At 42.9% G+C, this 26,208-nt stretch overlaps 1 protein-coding gene across 2 annotated transcripts in view; it reads left to right on the forward strand.

Moving 5' to 3' along the window:
• The window catches only part of RORA (RAR related orphan receptor A), a 719,056-nt gene that overhangs the window by 609,705 nt on the left and 83,143 nt on the right, over positions 1-26,208 (forward strand). Inside the window, exon 1 of one of the 2 annotated variants that reach the window (XM_043555282.1) lies at positions 4,969-5,152. The exons of the other annotated variant lie outside the window; for it this stretch is intronic. Coding sequence (XP_043411217.1) covers positions 5,122-5,152 — 31 coding nt within the window. The 5' untranslated portion in view covers positions 4,969-5,121. Of the gene's footprint in view, positions 1-4,968; positions 5,153-26,208 lie in introns of those variants that run through there. 2 annotated transcript variants of the gene reach the window in all.

A 26,208-nucleotide genomic window follows, 5' to 3' on the forward strand; every position in this document is an offset into this window, starting at 1 on the left:
CAAATCACTCAGCTAGTGAGTGGGATAAAGGTTGGTTTGGGGCCCAGGTTTGTCTAATGCTGGAGTTCATTCTACCATACCGTGGAGTTCAGTGACACAAAGAAGCCTCCTTGGAGAGGGAAGTTGATGTGGTGCAGCAGGGAGAAAGGGATGGTGTTCCTGAGAAGTGGATAGGTCGTGATCCTGAAAGTCGTTCTGGAATGTTTGAGTTGTAGGAGCCCTTCAAGGTCCGTTCCCATTCCTTCATTCTACAGGTGAGAGGCCTGAGGTCCTGGCAGGTGACATGACGTGCCCAAGGTGGCATTGACAGCTAGTTGAGTGTGAAACTTGAACCCAGGCTCCAGGTTTTGAGTTTGCTTCTCTTTTTCATATTCCTTTAACTAAAAAATCATTTCATGGCCTGTTCCCCTTCCAGCTGCAGGAGTGGGGTGAGAACACCCCCTGGGAACACAAGGCAAGAAGGTCTCTCTGGCCTCTGATGCGCACCTCCTTCCTTGCTCCCTTGGCAGGTGTGAGTGTGTGTGTATAGTGAGCCACCTGCTACCTGCCTTTTCTGGGGAGGTTACTCACGTCTGTGTGCCTGTGAACTTCACCCTTTCCCTCATTGTGATGGTTACAAAACACCTGCCAGTTCTTGAATTTCCCAATAGATGTATGAGATATGGGGTTCCAGAAATCTCAGAATCCCTTCACCATTGTCTCAATCCAGCCAAATCTTTCACCTCCAACATCCCATTATGCTAATAGCCACACTAATGATTCGCAGCTGTCTGTCAACTGTGAGGTTCAAAGTGCTGTGCAAACATCTTTTCACTGGGCAACCAGACACTGCCTTTCTTTAGGGTTGCTCAGATGACTTGGGGAGTGGACTTCTCTACAGTTTTCTGAGCCAAAGTCAAATGAGGAGTGAGCTTGTTCTTGTCTGAGTCTCCAGGACACCAGGCACATAATACACATTCAGTAAATGTGCTTGATAATGTGACATATGTATGTGTGTGTGAGTGTGTAAAACTGACGATATCTCTTGCCACCAAAATCCAGTTTATTTCACCATATTTCATGGACTATATAGATATATATATATATACATGCATGTATGTTTACATCTACAACTATATTTGTTACAGATGTAACTACATTGTTTCAAAGTCATGAATGGCAAGCAATCTGTATTAATCTGTTCATCCCCTCCCCTTACACTCATAAATAGGTGGGAGGGCCTCTCTGATACCCTTGGTTTCCAGGTCTCACCAATATTATTCCATTTGTAAACGTTCCTTTATGAGACACTGACTCTTTCCAGACTCAAAATGAAGCACATTTGTGATATGTTATAGGTAAGTCTGTGCCTCCTCTGTAGCTTTCCAAGTAGTCTTTATATAGAATTCTCTGGGTCGGAATCCATTTGGTCTGCAGGAGACCTATGGCTCTATGTCGGTCATAATGGCCCAAGTCCTACAGATCACAGTCTAGTGGTGGCTAAGAATTCAGTTGAATCAAGCTGCCTAGGACCACATTAACCTTTCACTGATCCCTTTCTTGTTCAGCTAGAAAGAAATTAATTGAATTAGCAAGCTGCCACACACCACAGAGGGAGAATCAGGCCTGGGTGAGACACAGAGCCAAAACGCTCTCTCACATGCAGCAGCAAACTTTGAAATCATCTTGGTACTAGGAGCTACTTGCCCAGTCATGATAAATCTGTTGATCCATTGGTTTGCCAACCCTCCACAGTAGCAGCTCTGTGGTGCGGTTCAGGTTGGTCTACCAAACCCCATTTGATGGGAAACCAAATGTACCCTCACAAAGTATCATTTCTTTATTTAATCTTTGAAAGCGGGAAGATTGGCACCAACTTACCGATCACACTCCTCTCTAGATACCCTGAAGAAATAGAGCAAGCTTTCCTCTTAGGCATTTGGGAACAAGCTGGCATCAGAGGTGTCTCTCCATTGTCTTGCTAAGTGACAGATCAAATGTGAAAAACAATATATAGGGACACAATATGGGGCGGTGACCATCTCTAGAGGACTCTGAGTTGAATTACATGATAAATATGTGGTGTGCCTTCCTTTTCCAAGATTAGCCAACAGGAATATCTGAATCAAAAAATAATGTATAACTTAATTCTGTTCATGGTGAAGAACTCCCATCCTGTTTAATTATCTCCATGTAAGCAATATTCCTTTTCTATTTTCTTTTCAGAACACTCGGTAAAAAATTTTTAAACATAAAAAAATAAAACTTTAAATGGAAAGACTATATTGCTTAACACTGTTTCCCCCATAGTATTCTAAGCATTTGTTTACTATAATCCAAATACCTATTTCTACATGTTAATATATAGGTGGTAAAACTTGAACTGAAATGTGCATCGTTTATGGCTCAAATTTGGTAGTATTGAAGGAGAACATGGATCCTTTCGTTCCTGACTGATTTATTTGGTTGAGGATTTAGAATTCCATAGAAAAATTATATTTCAAGAGTTTTGTGTGTGTGTTTTTTTAATAGCCTCTCATTTTTACTTTCAAAGTTTCATGAGAGCTTTGTGTTAATATAAAGAACAATATTATACCCTGGGTTAACAGCTGACGACATTTAATAGAGGCATTTATTACAAATAGCATCTAGCCACACAGGAAGGTTAAGACTTAATATCTGAAATTCTGTTGCTCATTAGTTGTAGGATGAGAATGAAATACATTTCCAAAGGCTAAGGTCAGTATTACATTATCCTGGAAATGTCTTTGTTGAATATATGTGTAAATATTTCAAATAAGTATTATGAGATTATATTTCTATTGGGGACATATCTATAGAATGAGTGATTCTACTACTTGTAATTGCAGGAGCACACGTCAGGTTACATGTCATTCCCGATTACCGATTTCATTTGAAATGGTCTGGAAATAAATACCGATTACTAGTAATGTAAGACTATTTACCTTGGAGTCAGATGTCTGACAGGCAGGCTAGAGCTAATGGATTTGGTTATTTTCAAAGCATTGTTTTCTAGAGCAGGATACTGTTTTTTAAAGGAACCCTGCAAATTTTCCAAGTTGTATTTCTGTATTCATTTGCAATGAATATGAAGAGCATACCCATGATGACTTTCCCTGATGACTTTCCATCCTTCAACAGTACAAAGGAAAGAAAATTGTGCTGGGGACCTACCTACTGGATAGCTTGGCTTTACTCTTCCCTGTTAGAGTTGTTAGGCCAAGGGAAATCAAGAACCAAATATGAAGGATGGCGTCATTGTAACTGAGGGGCGTTGCCTCACTAGGAGATGCACTTGCATCATGGGAATGTGGTGTGATTTAATTTCATAACTGTAAACATCACAGTGGATATGGTTGATTCATTTGAAATTCTGGTCCACTTCGCTATGGCTGGAAAGCTGAATTAACATGGGTAGGTCTTGGCTTCACACTTTCATAATTTCTGATTTTTGTGGTTTTATTTGAAAAAAAGAAATCTAAAGGAAAAACTGCTAGGATGGTGTTAGCTGAAATCAAACTTTTATAAAGCTATGGTTTGATTTAAGGTGTGATGAATTTTACTGACCTTCTAAATCAGGACTGTGTAAATTTTGCCTGGAAAAGGAGGGCTGGGAGGGTGGGGAGTACATGAATCCTAAGTTTTCTAGAGGGCTGATTGTCTGCATGTGTTTTAAGTTATAGCCCAACTCAGGGGCAAGGACAACTCAGTTCTATGGGAAAAGAATGCTAGCTAGGACCCTCCTTATTTAATCACCATTGAAGGCATCCACTAAAAACTATCTGATCTTTTAAGTTGTAAATGGAAATACAGACCATCGGGAAAGAAAGCAGAATTGAAGTTGCGTGAAGGAACAGTAGCAGGTATGCAGACTGGGCTTTTGAATTGTTCTTCCTATTATGCTCAATGGTATGGACACAGTTGGCAAATTTTTAAATAATGCGAACTCTGGGTACGAAGCATCTGAAATTCATCCTAAGAAGATCCATCTGACAATACTGTCAAGAGTTAAGTTTCCATATGGCCAGTAAAAAGGATTAAGCTTCAAAGTTCAGAGGGAATTCACTCTTAGTTGCAAGTTAAAATTCACAGAGTTGACCTTTAGAGGTATTTTTGTTTTCCTGCCCAGAGTGCCACAATGTCTCATTTTTAGGATGTGACCACTAGAGCCTTTTCCACCTGTAAATGGGTTCTCTGGAGAGAATGCTGGATATGGAAGAGCCTGGGAATTCAGTGGCTCAAATTGGCTGGCGATTGGATTATCATTTAGGTGATTCACGTAAGAGTTTTCTGCTCTCCTTCCAGGTAACATTGTTCCTGGGGAATGGGGGAGGTGTAAACAAGGACCTTTGGTGTTGGTGTGATGGGAGATTACCAACCTCTTGGTGGGCGGGGTTCCCCCCGCTCTGGCCGAGCCTCTCCGGAAAGACTTAGGAGGCACTTACTCCACTCCCCGGAAAGGTCCGGGTGACAGCGTTCTCCACGGCCTCGTCTGGGGGACCTACCTTCTGAACAGAGCTGGGGCGCTCTGGGAAATGAGGGTGACTACAGCCTCCCCCCTTCAGGCCAAACCCCGCTTTTTCTCCGGCCAACTGGAGCATTTAACGCCCCGCGGGCTCGGGCGAGGAAGCAGAGTGGCGTGGGGTTGCGTGCCCCTTGCCCCACGGGGTGGGGACAGAGAGTGGTCAGGCGCGCGTTCCGCGGGGCGCTGCGTGCAGAGAGCACCCGGGCGACCACAGGTGTTCGGAGAGGCAAAGAGAAGGCTGGGGGCCTGGGCGCGGGCCGGGGGCGCGGCAGGGCAGCGCGGGCCCGGGGTGTGCCAGCCGAGCCGCCGCCGCTCACCTGCCCGCGGGGGCGGGGCGGGGCGCGGCGCTGGGGCGCGCCTGCCTCCAGCCTCCCGCCTCCCGCCCGGGGAGGAAGCGGAGGGGCGCGGTGTAAACAGAGCGGCGGCCGTGATGTCAGCCGGTCACATGGAGCCTCTTATGGCTCGGGATGGCTCTCGGCGGGCGGGCAGCTGCGGCAGCTGCTGCTGTGGCTCGGGCGGCGGCGGCGCGGCGGCGGCAGAGGGGGCTCCGGGGTCGGACCATCGGCTCTCCCTGCGCTCTCCGCACCGCGGCTTAAATGATGTATTTTGTGATCGCAGCGATGAAAGGTGAGCCGGGAGCCCCGCCGGGGCCGGGTGGGCTGGCTGCTCCGGGGGGCGGGGAGGAGGGCGCGCAGGGGGAGGGGTGGGCGCGCCTGCCCGAGCGCACGTACTGCCCCGGGCTGGGCGCCGGAGCCCCGCCAGGGCCTTCTGGGCCACAGCAGCGGCGCCACCTGAGCCCGGCCGCGGGATCAGCCTGCCTCCTGTAGGGGGCAAAGGCGCACGGGCTGGACCCCCCTCTTCCGCCCCCTCTGACTCCTGTCAGCCGCCCAGGTCCGCCTGGCACCCGGCGGGGCTCTCGGAAGAAAGTTTGCTGGGAGTCGCGGCGCTTCTGGAAGGGAGGGTAGGATCTGGGGAGCTCGGAGGAAGCCGGGGACGCCCGCGGTCGGTCCCCAGGGCCCGCACCCCAGACAGCTCCGGCCTACGTAGGGAAGGCGCTGCGGCCGGGCCGGGCCGTGCGCGCGCGCGGGGACGCGATGTCATCCCTGGGGACTGGTCAGCGCCCCAGGCCTTGCGCCCTCCCCCCGTGGCGGCCCGAAGGCCCCGAGCGGCCGCGGGCCGGGAAAGTGCGGCCGTTTTCACTCTGCGTCCCGGCGCGGCTACTTACGAAAGCGCCCGGGCCCGAGCGAGAAGGGCTTCTCGAGCGTGCCAAGACTCTCCCGGCTGCCGCCCGCAGCCACAGCGCACCCCCACTGGATATTTTGCGTTGTGGAATGGACGTGGGGAGGCAACCCTGCCCACAGGAGTCGCGGGCAGCGGTGGAAGTTAGACCGCGGTGAGGGCCAACCCGCGCGTGTTGGTCGCGGTCAAGTCTCCCCGTCCGGCCTTCCGCCCAGATCAGGATTCCTTAGCAGGCTGGTGGGGGATGGCAGGGGGGACTAGTTGAAGAGAGGATCGATTCGAGGTGTTCCCAGGTGAGGAGGAGAGAAACCGAGGCAAGTTAGGGAAGTTTCTAATGAGAAAGCCAAAGTTTGGAGGTGTGCAGGAAGTCGCCTGTGTGGCCCGGAGGAACCGAGCCACGCTGTTAGGACTCTTGCAAACAGCCCTGGAGAAACTCAGCCAGCAGCACGCTGCCCGCTTGTGCGCCAGCAGGTTCCTCCGGGAGATAATCTGCCCGAGCGGCTTCGCGGACCCGGCCGCTGGGAGTGGGGATTTAGAACCCCATCTGCTTGCGGCGCACAGGGAGCCCCTAATGCGCCGCGTTTTTGCAGACCCGGACGGTCCTGCGGGTTCTGCCCATCCGTGCGGGCGCCCGGAGCCCCTTAAACGTTCAGTAGGTTGAGGTTTTGTTGCAGTCCAGGATGAAGGACACTAGTTCGGTGTCTGTGCTGCGTTTACTTTCGGATCACCGAGCTTTGCCTTTCTCCACTAAAGATTGGGTGGCATCTCTTTCATTAATTATTAACAGGCCGAAACGTGCTGGACACTAAGATGAGCTGCTTGAGATGAAATCTTTCTATACGACGTACCCACAGCAAATTTTCTGTCTTTCCCTTGTGGCTTTCGGAAAACGGGATTTAATCATTTTTGGAATATGCAACGGATAAACGAGGGAAAACCTCCTTGTGTTACACGTTCTTAAGCATCTTAAAATCATCTTGCAAAGAAAAAATGTCAAGTTTTTCTCTATGCCCCTCCCCTCCCCCTCAAAAAAACTTTTATGCTATTTCCTTAGTTTTATTAATCCTCTAAGAATAAAACGACCCAAATAGCCTTTGTAGTTAAGATATTTTCCTCCTTTTTTTTTTTTCTTTAAGCTATAAAATAGATTTTGTTGCTTGGAAGATGTCAATGCCAGTCTTTATCCATTTTATGTAGTATAATTTGTGTTGATTGAGGGAAGGGTGAAAAGCTAAGACTGTGTCCCCTAATGAACAGTAACTACCAAACAATTAGTAAGGAAAGTATGTTTCAACATTTTAATTTAATGTGATGCTCTCAGTACATACAATTTTGCTTTTGTAGCTCTAGTACAAAGTCGAGTACTATCCCTTGCTAATATAATCATGAGAGTCACACAGCCATCATCCCCCAAAAGCTCTAGCCCACACATTTGTCTTGGAGTGACCTCTGGCTGCCATTAGATAATAGATTCATAGTAATGTGCTTTGAGAAAAGTAGCTCAGTACTGGCGATGCAGTTTTCCTATAAGCGTGAGAGAGAGAGAGAGAGAGAAATAGAATGCATCTGGACAATTAGAATATTTCATTTCCAATATCATAACATCCTGTGTTTTAATGGGATTATCTTGCTTTGGTGCAAATTTAAACTGAAGAAGTAGTTTGTGGGAAAATGAGGAATGCTGTAAATGTTTCCATATCAGATTTAAGGGGAAAAAAACTGGCCCAGAATCATATTAAATACTTCCCTACTGCCTCTCATTTTTAATAGTTAAATTGGTTCCATATGCAAGAGAGTTTGTATAATTAGATTTTTCATGCAAAACAGAAATACTCTTTACAATATAGCTTTTTGGTACGTGTATGCGTGTGGACGAGGGGAGGAGAAAACAAGCGACCATAAAAGAAAAACATTCTCTTTGTTGGCTGATTACTTGTGTTTTTTAAACATCATTAAGTCAGGCCCTTTGAACTCACCAAGGAAGAAAATCCTTGCCTCTGTGTTAGTTGTCAAGTAAGTTTAAGCTTAAAGTGGTTTCATGCTTAGAAGTAATACATCTTCATTTGAGCCATTCTCGTCTCATCCTTCAGTTTTGTTTTTGTTTAATTAACAACAAAATTCCAGTACCCTTTGGATTGCTTCTCGGGCAAACAGAGAGAGCCAGCGATAACATTTGTAATCAGGGGAGCACTAGTTCTGCTCATCAGAAAAGTGCATTGGCCAAATGTCCGGCGGCAGCCGAGCGCTGAAAGGAAATGCAAGGACTTCATCAGTTTCCGTAGATTATATACCCCTTAGCTTCTTGAGGGCTCAGCCTGTGCTCATGTAAATGGAGTTAGAGTGAAGGGAGAGGCTTAAAGGGAATTTCTGTCCCATAATAGATTCTTCCCCCAGCACAATTCATGTGCAAAATGCAAACTTCACCTTACTGCTTTGAAAATACTTTAGGTGTTGGTGATGAGTAGTATTGCGAACTCCAATAAATTTGATTTCATAGTTTTGAAGAATGTGGCCTTTCTTTTTACCAAATGAAATGTGAATTTTTTCCCTGGTCTTATTGCAAGCGCCCTATCAATGACACCTTTAGCAGGGATTTTTGTCCCATTTTTGTGACCTTTGATGGGTAGGATTGGGAGAAGGGTGATGGCTAGATCTTGAAAAGAGAAAATGTAAATGGCCGCTCCACGGAGCAGAGTTGATCGGGCAAAGAGGGGTCAGTTCTTTTAAAGACAAAGAGGATCTCTGAATCCATTTGTTCATGGGGGTTGGGAGGGTGGGGGGGGGGGCAAAGCTCAGACCCTCTATGAAGTAGAGAATATTTTTAAAGCACCATTTTCTTGAGCAGCCTCTTAATTTTATATCAGTCACTTCACTTGAAATGCAAAGTAACATCATACTCAAGTAAACCACTTTGCTCTCAATTTGAGTTGAGTACCATGTAATTTCTTTAAAGCTGCCCAGTTACAAAATAATTTCTAAATGGAAATAATCTGATAGATACATAGATAGATAAATGAATATGATTTAAATCTTAGAGAGTATTTTATAACTAGTAGATAAATTAGTAAATATATAGTAATAGTTCTCACTGGACTCCTTTTTCTCTCACCTTTCCCTTCCAGTCAAGTGAATCACAATGAAATGGATGAGATCAGCAAGTAGATAATTGCAAAGCACCTGCACTAGCACCCAGCCGCTTTGTAATTTGCTCATGGGCATTGAAGGAAATAATATTTACAAATGGCCATTTACTGGGAGAAAAAGTTACTAGATACATGGGTAGATAGATCTGCCGAGGTGGAGTTGGAGTTCAGTTTTCTGAAAATTCTCTTAAATTATTTTAGTCATCAATAAAACCCATCGTATGGAACAAATCTAAGAATACTTTGTCATAGAAATGTTTTGATGCATTCTAAATATTCCCAGTCCTTATTAGTAAGAACTCAAGGTTGCTTTAATCTACATAGTTCATATTTAGTAAGTTTTAGAACCATAGAATCTCAGAATCAGCAGCATAAAATCATGCTTTATGTTTCTCTACTTAAAAAAAAAATAACTTGGAAAGATCCACCAGTGACAACACAGGTATGAATTAACATTTAATATTATCTCCAAGACTATATACTGACTCTCTGAGGAATGATTTGCAAGTTTCCTCTCCCTACTTATAGATCCTCCACTGAGGATACCTCCCTTCCACCCCAACCTTTGAGTCATGGACTTAGAGATTCTTGGAGCTTTCTGTATTTGTTGGTATTGTGTGTGACGTGATGCATGCTTTTTCAGTTAAATTGTCAGAGTGTTATGTCCAAAGAGGTCTAAATAGATAGTAGCATATGATTAGCCCATGTGCAAAATGCAGGAAGGCAGTTGTAAACTTTTGTATCTGGATTTTCTTTTCAAAGTGACATTTGTTGGGGTGCCTGGCTGGCTTAGTCGGTAGAGCATGAGACTCTTGATTTTAGGGTTGTGAGTTCAAGCCCCATGTTGGATGCTGAGCCTATTTAAAAAATAAAAACCAAAAAATAATAAAAATAAAGTGACATTTGTCAGCCCTCATCATATTATAAGGCGGTAATGTGATAATTTAAAAATCTTTGCTCCCATTAGTATAAAAAGTCATGTTACAACCTATTCCGTACGTTTGCCGGTGATTTCGTTTTTTGACTTTTATTGCCTCTGAAGTTTACTAGGCATTTCATAAATAAATAGATGGATGATGTTAACCTGTATTTGTTTTGTGCTTTATGTTTTACAAACATTCTTCTGTCACTTAATCCTCCATGGAAAGTCACTGATACCCATGGTGTTTGGTTGAAAAAATGAAGCTCATAGAGGTTATGTGCTGTGGCCAAGCACTTCCGGCGGATAAATGGTAAAGCAAGGGCTAGAGCCCTAATTTCTACTCTTTTCATGCTGCCTCCCCTGGAGGAAGCTGTAAAAATGTCCTGGATATAACTTTGTCTCTAGTTAGTGAAAATTATAACTCTGGCATTTATATGAGGAAAAAAATAGATTCAATTATGTAATGCTTTGCTGAGCCTAATATCTTTAAATTACTATTTAATAAAATCAATTTGGTACAAATGGGGTTATTCTTATTTGCTCATCGTTAGCTCTCTTCATCCATGATTTTCATTAAGTCTACTTGTTGTAAGAGGATCTGGGTGAAATGTAAGCATTACCTTTGTAAAGAATACAGAATACTATGAAACGCAGCTAACCTATCTCCATTATGAGAGAATCGAGCTAGAGATTTACCTATATGTGTTCCACTTATCTTTAGGCAAAGGGAGCATTTACAAATGCATCTTCTAATTTTAATATGCCTTTATGTAGAAAGCTGATGAATCCTTGGGCTGGTGAGTGTTGTCCTGGTTGTTTCCATAACAGCTGAAGGGCATGATTGTGGACCTAACTCTTGAGAAATCTGTTGTCTTTTAGGAAATCACAGGAGAGTAAAAGTTTCCAAGTGGATAGATCTGCAAAAGCTCATTTCTTACTTGATGGGTGTTTACTTTTCTGGTGACTGGACTGAGATGTGTTTGTCTGAAAGCAAATAAACATTATTTCATAGAGTCTTGAGGGGAGAAGAAACTTTAAAAGTCATTCAGTTACAGGTCCTATTGGCATTTGGTTCTTCTCCACACACAGCATTCCTGCTAAATGGTTGTCTGGTTATGCCCGAACACCTCTTATGACAGGAAACTCCCAATTGTTAGGGGTAGCTTATTCCATCTTGAATTAGAAAATTCTTCCTATATCAAGCATAAATCTCTCCTTTGTATTTTTAATCCCTTGATTATGACCCTTTCTTTTGGGACTGTGGAGAGCACATTTAACCCGTCTTTCAGGTGAAAGATTGTCAGCTATTTGAAGACTAGAAGTGTGAAACACACACATACACACAGCTCTAACCCTTAACCTTTGCTGTCCCCTGCTCCACTCATTCACAGTAGGTCTTCCTGCAATCTTAATCAATTTCTTCCTCAAGCATACTTAAATTTGTCTAAAACCTCTTGACATTTTGCTACCAAAAGTGGAACCCAAGTACTAGGTGTGTTATGACTGACTCAGCACTTAACCACATAGTAAAGACTAAAGACTTGTTAATTTTGTTTTAAAATTTTTGAAGATACACAGGCTAGGCTGTAACTTTAGGCCATCGCATGACCGGTCCCTGTGATATTGTTGTAATGTGTGAAAGTAGATTTTTGACCTGTTGAGAAATGCCTTTAGATGAGCTGAAGTTGATTATTAAATATCTAGGAAAACCAAAGATATTCCAAAAATAATTAATGGAACATAGAAGCATTGTGAGGTGTTTTTCTCCAAAGTAGTGTCAGAGCTGAGATAAGGCTGCCCTCTAGTGGTTACCTATTCACGGAAAGCTAAAAGCGTAATGGTGCCCTTGAATTTCCCATCAGGCTAGTGGAGAGGGTCAAAGGTTGAAATTATTTTCTCAGTTGCTGTGGGGCATTCTTCATCAGATTCCAAAGTGTAATTCATTGTTTTAAATGGTTATTAGAAATGTATCTGTGGGGGAGATAATGAATTTCACAAGTTTGCTTGGGAGATAATAAAGGGAAGTTTTAAAACTGAATTAGGAAATTTTGTTTGGCTCCATAGTAAATTTTAAAATGTAAATGAGATTTGGTTTGTGAATAAACAATTATTATGACCTTTATGGTAATCCTTGTAATTTTTTTTTTTTTTAGTTTCAACCTTAATTCTATTCCTCGACCGTCAAATAAAATTTCAAAAGAGACTGTCATTTTTTAAAAAAAAATTTAATGTTTATTTTTGAGAAAGAGACAGAGTGCAAGTGGGGGGAGGGACGGAGAGAGAGGGAAACACAGAATCTGAAGCAGCTCCAGGCTCTGAGCTGACAGCACACAGCCTCACTCGGGGTTCAAACTCATGAACTGTGAGATCATGACCTGAGCTGAAGTCGGACGCTTAACTGACTGAGCCACCCAAGTGCCCCAAAAGAGATCGTCGTTTTGATCAGCATTCTCCCCTTTTAAATCTAGAGCTTTTTTTTTTCCAAAAAAGATAAACATTTAGAAATAAGCAAACTATTGGAGTTTTTGGCAATAAAACAATTTTAAACATGGATGCAAAACTATTAACCACTTGATTTGTGAAGACTTGTGGTTAGATCACTTGGTTCACATAAGTGTAAGCACTTTGCCCAAAATATAGAGTATATGTTATGCAAGACTTTTAGAATATTATATAGAGAGCTTATGCTTTAAAACAATGGAAGTAAAAATATGTCTGTGTAATTTTTTAGGATAATAGATAATACAAGTGAATTGTGGGCTCAGATTTTGGTGGCTTATCAAGTGTGAAACAATCGTAAAACAATCTGATACTTATGTTGGAATCAGAAATAAGTATTGAGCCTTAAATATCATGTAAGGAAATGATGCCTTGCAGAAAGAAGAATGAGGATACAGGCTTGTATGAATGTTGCATTGCTCAAGAAGTCAAGGCTTCAGAGCTGAGCTGAAAACCAGGATAATAATAATGACAGGTAATCACCAAGATTCTCAAGGGTAACAGTGCTCATTTGTTCCTACTGGAAAGGTGCAATTGTATCTTTATGTGAAAAACAAGGAGGGAGGAGAAAAAGCAAGGAAAACCTACCGTTTAAACTTTTCCATCATAGAAATAAGATAGTGGCTTGGAAGTAAAGACTTGTGGTTAGGTTTCAGATCAGTTATTGAAGCAAACCGTTTTTCAGATGACGCCACCCAGAAGTGTGATTCTTTCACCACATGAGAAATATTCTCTTTCATAGAATGTTATTTTCATTTTTCAGTTGTTGGGTTTTTTTCACCTTCTTTTATTTGTTTATTTCATGTCACATCTTCTGCAGAACACGGAACGTAAATAACTAAATAAATTCGTTTCAGCAGATACTTAGTAAGTGCCTACTGTGTGCTTTTATAGAGCAGAGACACCCTCCTCCCAATTATCTCTTAAGCCGTGAATCAGCATCTAAAAAATGCACCGGGAGATTGGCAGCCACACTTAGCCAGAGAAGGCTGTTTTAAGACCATTGCTCTTCTACGTTTGCAGCTTCTGTGAGCTACACGCCATTTAAAATAAAGGAGAATTTGCGACCCACAGTGAAATGTTACTATAATTGAATAAAGCCAATCATTCTACTTCTGTGTGAACATGATTTCCTTCCAAATCAGCCATAGGTTAGCTCTAAAATCCTGGCGAAAGCAGTGGTTCTGAAACTTAAGACTGCAACATGCAATCCACAGAGTCTGTTGAAAAGGCCGATTCCTCGGTCCCCCCTGGAGAGAGCCTCAGTCTGTCAGTCTGGTCCTCCTGACCCAGGAAGCCCTGTGTTTACAAGTGTCTCCAGGGATTGGGATTCAGGTGGTCCTCAGACCACCAATTCAAATAGTCCTCACCTACTGGAGCTGGGATGAGCCTGGGATTCTCTAGCCCTTCAGCGGTTCCTAAATATCCTTGATCTTCCCAGTCGACTGGGAAGCGTTCAAAAAAACAAATGCCCGTTCTCCATCACCACATGAGTGGATCCTGCTTCTGATAGTCTGGGGTAAGACCAAGGAATTTGAATTTGTAAAAGCTCTTCTGGTGGCTGAGGATCTGGTAAGTTTGGGAAGCATTGCTCTGGTCTAACCCTCTTTGACTAGTGTGGAAAGTGGAGCTCAGAAAGGTGAACAATATTAGGCTAAAGCACAAGCCTTTGTTTAGTTCTCCGAATCTCCTTTCGAGCTTAAGATGCCCAACATGAGCAGTTCCCACCATTATTTGGATGTAATTAACACACTTGAGATAATCTTCTGATTATACCACCGTGTGGGAGGAAGTGGACATAACCCAAATCTGTTAACCCAAGTGGCCCAAGCAGGCAGAACACCCTGAGACTTTGGTGTGGCAAATGCCTTTGATACTTTCCAGACACTGTGTGCCTTTTCTGCATAAATCTTCCTAGGCAGCTCTGGCCTTCTGGCATTCGGTGAGCCCCGGGGCTGGGTCTTGCCACCATGGTGACCACTCAGTAGGGCTAGGTTAGGGATTGTGCCGCAGGAGTCAAGGCCAACTCCAGTGGCAACAGTGATGTCTTTTCTGTGTTGCTTTTCTCAGCAACAAAGTTAAGGTGTTAGCACCTGGCTGCCTCATAGTGCTTCCTATTTACGTGTTTTTCAGGCCCTGCACACCTGGCGGGCCTGCCCACTTCCAGGCGCTGGAGGTAACTAAATACAAATGAGGCAGACACAACCCTGCCTTCATATAGCTTAGATTCTAGAATGATGAAACAGATAAAATTAGAACTGCTTGGGTGATGTGGAAGGCAGCCTGCTCCCTTGCCCGCCACAATTCCAGACCCCTCTTTCTTTGGAAAACGGCAGTGCAATATCCCATTATTGTGGCAGGTGTGATGCTGGGACTGTGGGAGCCACAGTGAACACAGTGGGCTTAGTCTCTGGCCTTTGCGAGTGTCCATTCTGTTGAGAAGAGGCATATAATACCTAAGTGAACACATAAATGAGCCAGATAAGAACAGGTAGTAACAACAACAAGGCTAACATGGCAGACAGTGTGACAGTTTAGAAATGCGTATGGCCTCATGGGTAAATTTTAGGGAACAGAATCCAAGAATGTTTTTTCCAACTGATGGTGAACGTTTGGCAGTAGACTCAGGAAGGAGCTTAGAGGTCATCTGGTCCCTTAGTTCTCAACCTTCTCTGCACAGTAAACGGTCTACAGAGATTTTTAAAGATACTCAAGCCCAGGCTGTCTCCGAGGCTCATTTTATCAAGTATTGTTCATTTTTAAGCTTCCCATATGATTCTGGCTGAGAAACCCCCAAGTCCAACACCCTTACTTTACACATGAGTCGTTGGTCCCCACTGCAGGGAAGCAGCACTGAGTGGTGCAGACCACTTCCCGCTCCATGTTGGGTGGGGGAAGATGTGGGTTCTCCTCCCAGATCTACTACTCAAATTATTTTCGGGTTACCTCAGTTGCTCATTTTTCCCATTTGTTAAGTTGGAGAGACCGGAGAGCCATCAAGGTCTTTTCCAGCTCTCCCATTTGATGAAGTGTTTGTATTAAAACAAAAAGGTGGTCCGGTTTCTTGTTCAAGACTTGGAAGAAACAGATGAATGCCTTCTAGTTTCCTTATTCCCCCACCTCAACCCTTAGTTGCTGTAAGTGCTTTAATCAGCTAATCCCTTCCTTTCAGAAGTAAAGAAAATTTAAGATAGAAAGAGGTGATTACTTTTGGCCAACTATTTAAATGTAAGCACAAGCAAGCTTTCATTAATACTAATAATAAATATGCCCAGACTTAGTTCTGGTAAATTACAGAAATATTTATCAAATTCTATCCCAAAGCCTTTCCCCTTTTTGATGGTTGAGTTAAAACCAAGGAGTTTGGGGGCAGGGAGGTTGCGTAAAAATGGAAACCCTGGAATAGTCTTAACTCTTGCATACCACAGTAATTTTATTCTTTACCAAATATTCCAGGCCAGAAACTCAACAAAACTTTGAGTCTGTCCTAATATATTATTTGCAGTTTATTAGCCAGCAGAAACAGTGTATCTCCTATGTTGCCAGCTTACAAAAGGAAAATAGCAGAACTCAGCTCTGTCATGAAAAATAAACTCATTGTACTTCCTCATTTGAAATCCAGTATCTCTAAGAACTTGGGTTTCATTGAAACATTTATTCAGAAAGGTAGCAGTTCATTATTAGCCAGGCTTGTGTGATGTAAGCACCTTAACTTTATTTCCTTTTGGTGTGGAATGTCCCCAGTGGGGTTTGATAATATTCAGCAGTTCCAGAATTGATAAAGGAGTTTGAAAAGTAAATCTGATGGGAGCAGGTAAATGAAATTAGAGCCGTGTCTTTTTCAACAGAGATTTTTAAAGATGAGTATATTGCCTACTTTATGTGTATACATTTAAGAAATGGGACACGCATTGTATACACAGCCATAGGTTTGCCTTACATATTAAATTACGGAAAATCATCTTCCTCTGACTTAAATTGCATCCATAACAGCAAGTACCTTCTGAAATGATACTGTTTAATAAGATAAGTGGTTTGGCAGAAATCTATTTCAAAAGCAGTGTTTCCATCACAAGCAAAATCATGTAGAACAGAAGCGTTTTGTTTCCACCATTGCGGAGAAACAAAGTTGTCTAAGATGAGTTAAGATGTCTTAAAGTTTTGGCCGACTTTCTGAGCCTCCTGCTGGTGTTGCATTCAGAATCCCTTTTAACGTGGCTTGGAAGTTTTCTCTGTGATTTCAGTGGCTGCTTAGGGGAAATATTGGCTAAACTACTCATTTTTGACTGTTAAGATGGCTTGCGCGTTTTCAGAATGTTTTCATTTGCTAGAAATATGTTCTGCGCTCAGGCTTCTCTTGTTGAAGAAGGTTGGTTACCAGCCATTTGATGATGCCTCAGGGTGTTTACAGACAATGTGGGTGCTGTACTATTTGAGCACAGCCCTCCCCCAACGAAGATAGTGTGGTAATCAGCAGGAATGTGAAAACATGTATTTAAGGGTTGATGCTTGTAAAAGGGGTGCCGTAAAGAAACATGGTTGTTCAGATGTAAGAAATGACTGACAGCTCTCCTTGTAGGCATGCTAGTAACAATAAAGTCTAGAAGTTCAACATCAAAGCGATCACAGCTTACTCCACCAGTGACTTGCACATCAAAGAGGGAGTGCAAGACAAAGGAAGTGCACTGAGGTATGTTTCTGCCTCACAGCCAGATGCTCAGGGGGAGCTCCCATAGCTCCCTTCATGAATGCAAAGTGATTTTTGCAGATCAGCGTCTTCATTTCATAAATGACCGGGAATATAAAAAAGCAGGGCAAACGAGCGTGGTAATTGCTCCCCATCACTTTAAGTTTGGCTAGGAAAGACTCATCGCACAGAGATGGGTCTCTCTGATTTCCTTAAGTAACGATTTCTGTAGCAGTGTGGGCAGCTCTAACGTCACCGAATAGAATACGGGCAATTATTCACAAATAAGAGAGTACAAATTGGATATATTTCAAGTGTGTTGTGTTGAATTCTGCTTGAGAACAGAAAACTGGACCTAAGTTTGTAGAGTTATGCCTTTCTTTCTTTCTCTCTTGCTTGCTTGCTTTTTAATTTTTTTAAATTAACCTTGTGGGTGGATTTTTGCTGAATCAGGTATGCATTACTTAACAGGTGTGTGTGATAATGAAATCTGGACCTGTTAAACCGGCTCTTAATTAATTACCAGATCTGTACCTCAGTTCTCTAAATCAAATGGCTGGTACTCCACAATGCCAAAAGTAAAAAAAGAACAGCCTAGATTTGACTCCCCCCCCCAAACCCTTAATATTAAATCGAAAATAAAATTAACCATGCAAGGATTATGGGTGATTTGAAATACTGTGCCTTTTTTTTTTTTTGCTTGCCTTTGAAATTTGAAGTTCTTTTATAGTTCGTCTTCAGTAATTTACTCATTTTTAAATGCTATTGAAAAATAGTAGTGCTCTGTGTAGTCATTAATAAATACAAAGCAGCTCTCTCAAGGCTCTGGGGAGACCTAATAAACACAACTGTGTTACTAATTGATGCTATACTGAGCTGACAAAAGTAGTGCATCGGTAAACAGAAGTTAGAAAGCAAAAAGTTAAAGAACTATAGGGGATTATGTAGACATCAAGGGTTGGAAATTATAATAAGGCCTCTTTAGGGGAGCAGTAATTTGCATGTGGCTGAATTAGGACACCCAATTATTTCTGAGGACACTACTAAGAGCTCATCTGAAATACCCCTGAAGTGAAAGGCTTGGGAGGGTTGGGTGTTAGATGGGATAGAGGGGCGACTGAGCAGGTCATATTTCCTGTAACTCATGATAGTTTTCCCAATAGCTTGTTAGAGCAGCTTTCTTTGTTAGGGAGGAAAATGCTGATGAAATCAAGAGTACTGCAATTTCTTTGTTCTATACACACAATTTATGTTGAATTGCCACAATGGAATTTTTTTTTTTTTCAGCAGGGAGGGCAGGAGGGTGGAGACAGAAATAAACCTTTTAAATCTTCTTTATGTGAACCCCACAAGGACATAAACACTGAGCAGATTAGAGAGTGGATTTATGCTGTTAGTATCCTCTATGCAGTGGTCCTCAGCGTGGGATCCAGGCACCCCTGGGGGCCCCAAGGCCCTTCCCGGGTTCCAAGAGATAAAAACTATTTGTATAATGATACTGAGATACCGTTTGCCCTTTTCACTGTACTGACCATTTGGCATCAATAGTGCCAAAGCCTTGGTGGGTAAAACTCCTGGCATCTTTGCAGGAATCAAGGCACGGACACCGACTTGGACAAGTCGTCATCGTATTTGTTATTACTGCGGGCTTGCTGGTAACAAAACATTGCCAGGTTCATTTGAGAATGTCCTTGATGAAGCAGTAACAATTATTAAGTGTATTAAATTTCGACCCTTGAGTCCAAGTCTTTTTAATATTCTTTATGACAAATGGGAAGTACACATAAAAGCACTTCTGCTACATGCTGAAGGAAGATGTTTGTCTCCAGGGAAAAGTACTGTGCCGTTGAGTTAATAGCTGAACTAGCTGCTTTCTGAGAGGACTGCCATTGTACTTACTAGGACGACTGACTCTAGCTATTCAGACTTGGGTATAGGTCATTTATTTTCTCAAAAATGAACCAAGTGAACCCATCATTTCAAGAAAAATAGCGGGCAGTATTTATTCCCGATAAATTCAGGCTTTCAGGCAAATAGAAGTTTGAAACACGTGCATCCAACACCATTCATTTGACTGCCTCTCAGTATTTAAAGACTTTTCTGATGATGTAGGTGGTGATATTAATAAACGTGATTACTTGGTATAATCTCATTTGGTAATGAAATATGTCAACATCTGGAAGAGCTTCGTAACTGAATGGACTAATGGTTTCCAAGTGGCCAATACATGGGTAGAAGATCCGTTCAGAGTACAAAATACAGGGGCACCTGGGTGGCTCAGTTAAGTGTCTGATGCCAGCTCAGGTCATGATCTCAGGGTTCGAGTCCTGCGTGGGGCTCTCTGCTTTCATTGCAGAGCCTGCTTTGGATCCTTTGTCTCCCTCTCTCTCTGCCCCTCCCCCACTCATTCTCTCTCTCTCTCTCTCTCTCTCTCTCTCTCTCTCTCTCTCCCCCCCTCAAAAATAAATAAACATTAAAAATAAATGGGCGCCTGGGTGGCTCAGTCAGTCAAGCTTCCGACTTCGGCTCTGGTCATGATCTCCCAATTCGTTCTCACAAGCCCTGCGGTGGGCTCTGTGCTGATGTGAGGAGACTGCTTGGGATTCTCCCTCTCTCCCTGTCTCTGTGACAGCCCTGCTCATGCTCTCTCTCTCTCAAAATAAATAAATTAAAAAAAAAAAAAAGAAAGAAAGAAAGACACCAGCCCTTGGGGAGTTTTGGTGTAGTATCAAAGGCTATCCAAAATTATCTGAAAAAGCTGTAAAATATATCTCCTTTTTCCAGCTATAAATCTATGTGAGGCCTGATTGTCTTCACTTCAACCAAAAGAACACAACAGATTGAATGCAGAAGATATGAGAATCCAGCTATCTTCCATTAAGCTAGACATGAAAGATGTGTAAAAATGTAAAAAAACAAAAAACAAAAAACAAAAAAAACCAAAAGGGAACTCTTCTGATTAACCATTTTTGGGAAAATATATTTTTCCTAAAAAATACTTTGTTAATCTGTAATGAGCTTATTACTGTTATTTTTAAATTAGTTGTTGTAAGTAAATATTTTCTCAGTTTCCATTTCTTATACAGTAATTATTGATATATAACCCACATAAACAAAAGCTCTTTCGGGCTTATAAGTACATAAAGGGATCCAGACACCAAAAAGTTTGAGAACCACTGATGTATGGTTTACTCTAGGAGACAGGAGATTTTTGTGCCAAAGCACGAGGTAATAATAGAAAGGGCTTTAAATTTAGATAAATTTAATTGATGAGCCGTGAATTCTATATTAAGCAAAACTCTTTCAAACATGGATTCAAGGACAAGTTTTCTAATGTCTATTTTCGTTATAAAGTCTTTCCCTTTAATGTCCACAGAAGACCAAAATCATTGCTGATGTTACATTTTCAGAGTTGTCTTCTTTTTTTAATACAACAGAGATTTGGCGTAAAATTGTGGTTTACAGAGGCTTTACGATTTATCTTTAATCATCTGCAACCTACATTAGCAAAAACTGTAGTAAATTACTGCTGTTTGTCTTTTCAGTTTGGGCTTATACTGAGGAAAAAATATTTTGTACCATTAGTGCAACTTCCAGAGCTATCCCCAAATCCTGACAGACGGGAGACTCTCCCAGTAATGGGGGCGCTTTGGGGACTTTTACTACTGTCTGCAGTGATGGAAAGAAAACCCTCACGGGTCTTGCCACACAAGGGAAGGATCCCCTCTCCCGCTGTCCATCACCTGTGCTCCCTCAGACCTTGTCTAGGAGGGAAGAGTTCTGCCCAGGTATCTGTTGGCACTGAGAGCGTGGCAAGAAGGCTGAGCCTTCGACTAACTTCAGATGTGCTTGGCAGAATCAGTTCCATTTACTAATTAAATGTATCAAAGTCCAACCTTCTCTGAAATGTCTTGTGAAAAATAGCGTGCAGTTAGAAAGCCATGCTCAAATACTTGTTAATTTTATAATCGCTTTGTTGGCATCTAACATATAGGCATTTACGTTGTCCTCTGTGGCTGGGCCATTGGCCTCTTCGTTGTTATCAAATAGGGGGCACATGGGTCCGGGTGCCATTTGGTTTCCTATCAACAAGCTGTCCGTTGATTGGGAGCAAATGCATTTTGGCACATTCTGCTTTTCCAGGGTCTTGCTCCTGACTCTGGTGATTCAGGGAGGAGTTGGCACCCCTAGAGCCAGATTGGTGTCAGGGTATCGGGATCCCTCGCTCCTGGCACGGTTTTATTAGCCAATTAAAGGCATCGGCTGAAACATACTCACTGTGTAAACAGAGGTTGTACAGTGGCCCCCAGCTAGCCTGGCCGTGAGAAAAAGCACCTCATTTCCTCTTGGATCTGCCCAAAATGAGGAGGGCTAAGGGGAGTGAGATGGCCTAGTTTCAGAACAGCTCGCAATGATAATGTGGGGGAAGGATGGGAGTGGAGAGGAAGGAAATGAAGATGGCATCCTCTCTCCCTGGGCTGTTGAGAAGGTGAAGCTGTAACCTTTGCAAAAAGGGTGAGAGAAGTAACTACATGCCTACTCATGGTGAAAAAGAAAACCAAACTTCCTCCAAATGCCCAAGATAATCATCCTCTTTGAGGTGAAATGGCTCTTGAAACTCCTAGCATTTTCTTACGAACTGAGCTTAAAATAATACATTTTACACATTATGTTTGGCCTTATTCACTGGTCTTGACCCAGGTGTAGGAAACTATTTAAAAAACGAAAAGGCATTTTTATTCTTGATCTAGGAGTATTCACTCTCTGAAGATTCATCAAGCTTACATTCATGATGTGGGCCTGTTTCTGTAGGCATGTTGCACTTGAGTAAAAAGCTTACTAAAAGGCTAGGGCATTCTAGTACATTTTTAACGTAAATAATACACTCGGTACTGACAAAATTCTCTAGACCCAAGGCTTTGGAATTTTTCACTGTCATTTAACACACGTTTTGTTTATTCTCTATTCCTTTGTACCACCACCTCACAAACGTAAAATTGAATCTATGACTGTACAGAAGGGAAACTAAAGACATTTATATGAGTCAAGTATGTCTACAAAGCCATAACTATATCACAGAGACTTGAGAGCAGCCCTGTGGTTTTCTTTTCTTTTTCCCTCCCTCCCTCCCTTTCTGCCTGCCTTCCTTCCTTCCTTCCTTCCTTCCTTCCTTCCTTCCTTCCTTCTTTCCTTCCTTCCAGCATTGGCTCTTGAATGACCTGTGAGGAAGGTAGAAGGAGAAAGTAAATCAGAAGACACTTGGATACTGTTATAGGAATAAGAATTTCTCTGAAGACTTCATGCTTCCTGTGTGCTTTTTAGCTCTTTGCCAGAGGTTCTGACCCTCCATAAGGATGGCCTCAGGCAAATGGGCTGTTTTCATAGTCCAGCATTTCCCTTCTCATGCTCTTTGGGGTCTCCTGACTTAGCAGCCGACGGCAGAGTCGCCCTCCTTCTGCATAAATATTGAGTAGTGCACCTCTCCCTTCCCTGTGCCCTGACTCAGTGCTATGGTCTTATGTTTCCTTCTCTCCTGGCTCTTCCAGGTGGCATGGCTGAAATGAATAGGAAGGAATGTGAGACATTTGGCATCGGTGTAAGAGCATGAGTGGATTTGGAGATGTTTCCAAATAGGAGGTTAAAGTCCCAGAAATGCTACATGCTAGCTGAAGGATCTTGGGCAAGTCGCATACCTCTCTAAACCTCCGTTTCATCAATTAGAAAATAATAAAGAAATTGACCTCACAGGGGTTTTAGAAAGTAGACAGTAATACATAGAAGGTGCTTCCTACAATGCCTTGCCCGTAACAAGTCCTTAGTACATAGTGGATGCTGAATAAGTGCTGTGATTAATATCGCTCTGTTCACATGGGGAATGGTACACATCACGTACACAAGTTTGCAGTAGGGGTAATGACGTCACCCCATCTTAGCTGGTGCACACTTTTAATGCCAGTGCCCTGGCATCTTAACAGAGGCCTTTGCTGGTGCCCAGAGATAGGAGTTACGTGATCGGATCAGATGGGGGTTGACCGAAGGGGCACTTTGATGATATTCCTCATCATATAACATAGGAGGCTTCTGATTCTTTATTATCCCAAGCACTGCCACTGTAAACAGCACTACACATCCTAAGCCTACCATGTTTAAAGTGCTTCTTCTGTGCCAAGCGCTGTGAAGTGCTTTATTACCACACCGAATACTCATGTGAGCCTTTCATCCCTCTTTTTACAGAGTTGAGACTCCGAGAGACAGAACATCCATCCAGGATCACAGAGCTAGCACTTAGGGAGGCCAGGCCTATCTGACTCTCAAAGCTGTGTCTCTAGCCTCCTTGTGATTCTGACCCAAGATCGCAGCACCACAGGAATCCCACAAAACACATTGTTCCAGACTCGGAGATGGGGTCATCATACACATTGGGGTTGGGGGCTCTTTCAGACCACTTCGGTGGAATGAGGGTAGGTAGTGCAGACACAGATATTTACTGAGCCTCTGCTGTGCCAGGCACTGTGTACAAAGTATTAGACCCAGAGAGATGAAGAGAGGTGTAGTCCCTGCCTGCAAGGACCTCCCAGGCCATTAAGGACCTGAGGTGGACATACAATCACAACACAGTGAAAGTGCCAGCTGAGAGAAGGAGAGATGCAATGAGAACATACAGGAAGAGCCCTCCTCAGCCGGGGCAGGAACAGCCCTCTGGAGGGAGGAGGTAAAGGCCTGGCTGAGCTGTGAAGTGAAGGAAGGTATTCCCAGCAAAGAAGAGAGCTTGCGAACATTCTCAAAGGGCTGGACAGGGAGTAAGGTGAGTTGGTGGATGGCAGGTAGTTGAGTGTGGCCTGTGGGGACTGCAGGAGACGAGACAGGTAGAGGAGTCCAGTGTGCTTCAGACCACAAAAGACCCTGGCTGGCCTTCCAAGGGAGTTGTTCTCTATCCCGAAGTGGGTGGGAAGCCACTGAAGGAGGTTGCCCAACATTTTCAAGGCACATGGAATCATTAGGAGCAATCAGATGCTCCTGGCATCTTCTTTTCCCCCTTAATCACTTCGGGGGGAAGAAATAAAAAAGCTTTTTGGATGTAGCAAAGGACCCTTCTATGGTATGATTTGGGTTTCTGTGCGGACACTTTGCCTCTTGTGTGCTCTCGAGAGAGATATGAAAGGCATCCGCCACAAGACTCCGTCAATGGATTTTTGCACTTTGCTTGTTATAAATTGATTCAGGGACTTCATTATGATGTCGCTAAGATGAATGGGGCAGTAGTGTTTTGGCTTGTGCTGTCAGGAGGAGGGAAAACAAGTTTCTGTGGTGCCGCAGTTCAATCACGCTGCTTACAGAAGTAGGGCCATGAAAGGATGAAGGAGTGTGTCTTTGATACTAGAAACCCTGTAGCCCTGTTGGTGCTACAAGCGAATGCTTAAATTAAAGGTTGGAGCCAGCTTTCAAGTGTTGACTGTCGAGCAAAAAGCTCAGCCCACACTCGTGCACTTACTCAAGCTTGTTAAAATAAAAATACACTCTCGGCGAGGCTCGTGTCACAGCTAGTGTAATTATTACATTGAAGATTGTTGTTTGAATTTGAGATGCTGGAGCACTCGTTTATTTAAAGACATGCTTGGCAATTTAATACATTAGTCAGGACTTATGCCCACACCACGGAGAAGTAAATATCATTGCCAGCTGCCTCTCGGGTTGTTTCTCCTTCACACGTTCAAGGTAAACACTGGCCTTCGGCAGAGTTATCCACAGTGCAGGTGATTTCACTTCCTTTCCATAGTAGCCCAGTTCCTTAACTGAGTCAGCTCTCATCTGTCAACAAAGGTAATGATGGCATTGCCCTCAGTGGATAGTTCTGAGGATTAAATAAGATAATACATTTAAGGTGCTTGGCCCATCAGTAAGTGCTTCAGAATGTCACTTTATGATTGGTATTATTATTATCTTTTTTAATGGCGGGGCAGAGTATGACTTAAATGCCACTCTTCTTGTCTGGCTACCAATGATAAAAGCAGGACAGTGCAACTAACTGTAATAGCTGTGGGCTCATTAGCCCTTTGAGTTATACCCCCTGCATTTCTTGTGGTTGGATTTGCCCAGATTATTCAAGTGTTTGAGAAAGTTGTGCAAGACTGTACAAATATGAGGCGTCACACTCATTCTTTTATTGGTTTCTCATGGGGTTCTAAGTCACTCTCCCCACTTGCTCTGTCTTGGCTGTGTGAATGCAGGACATCTCCAACAAGTGAATCCACTTTATACCCATTTATTGAGTGGCTTTCTATGTTTAAAGCTACTCAACTTTGCTATGTTGTTTTAAGGTCTGAAATTCAAATGGTGGATATTGAAGATGGGGTATACCCAGTGTCTTTTCTGCAGACGGAACATAGAGGTCAGTCCTCCCTCTCCCCATCTCAGAATGCTGGGATTTATGACCTCTGCAGAATGCTTTGGGATGTTTCGGTCAGGACATTGTTTTGTTTATATACATTACTCTTAGACCCTGCACTTTTGCATGAACGATAACTTTTTAATGAGGTGACAGAACAGTGGTGAAGTCGATTTATGTGTCGGCCCAGTGTCGTGATGAGTGAATTTTGATAACTCCCTAGAGGAGAGCAGAATTTTGATGGTGGAAGGTGACGTAGCTATAAAAACATCAGTCCCTTAGCTAGTGGGCATTTTATGGAATATTAGACCTATAAGCAAGTTCAGAGGCCGTCTAGTCCGGTGTGTTTACTTCACAAATTAGGGAGGTGGGGGATCAAATGGCATGCCCCGGGTAAGTTAGTAGTACACTTTAAGGACTAGAATCAGTCTCCCGCTCCCTGCCACAATTGTTTCACTGTTCATGCTTCCTCTGAGTGCCGCAAACAGCTTACATGTGATATGATATCAAAAAGGGCTGTAAGTGATGTGTTAGGCCTGTTTCACTCTTTAGCGACAAGATTGTACATTTTTATCAAAAGGTTTGATTGCATAATTATTTGTATTTTCATAGGAAAGGGCAAAAAATTAATCCCACCCAAGAGTGACAGCACAGAGGACCATATGCACCAGAGCTTTAATGTCGGCTTTAAAAGCACAGAAAAACACAGGAAACCACTTCAAATATACCATCACAAGGAATTCAAACTGTGTCAGAGAAGCCAGCAGAACGGTGTCCCTTCACGCTGAGCACTGTGAAAATCTATTC

The sequence above is a fragment of the Prionailurus bengalensis genome, chromosome B3, assembly GCF_016509475.1.
Source record: "Prionailurus bengalensis isolate Pbe53 chromosome B3, Fcat_Pben_1.1_paternal_pri, whole genome shotgun sequence".
NCBI lineage: Eukaryota > Metazoa > Chordata > Mammalia > Carnivora > Felidae > Prionailurus > Prionailurus bengalensis.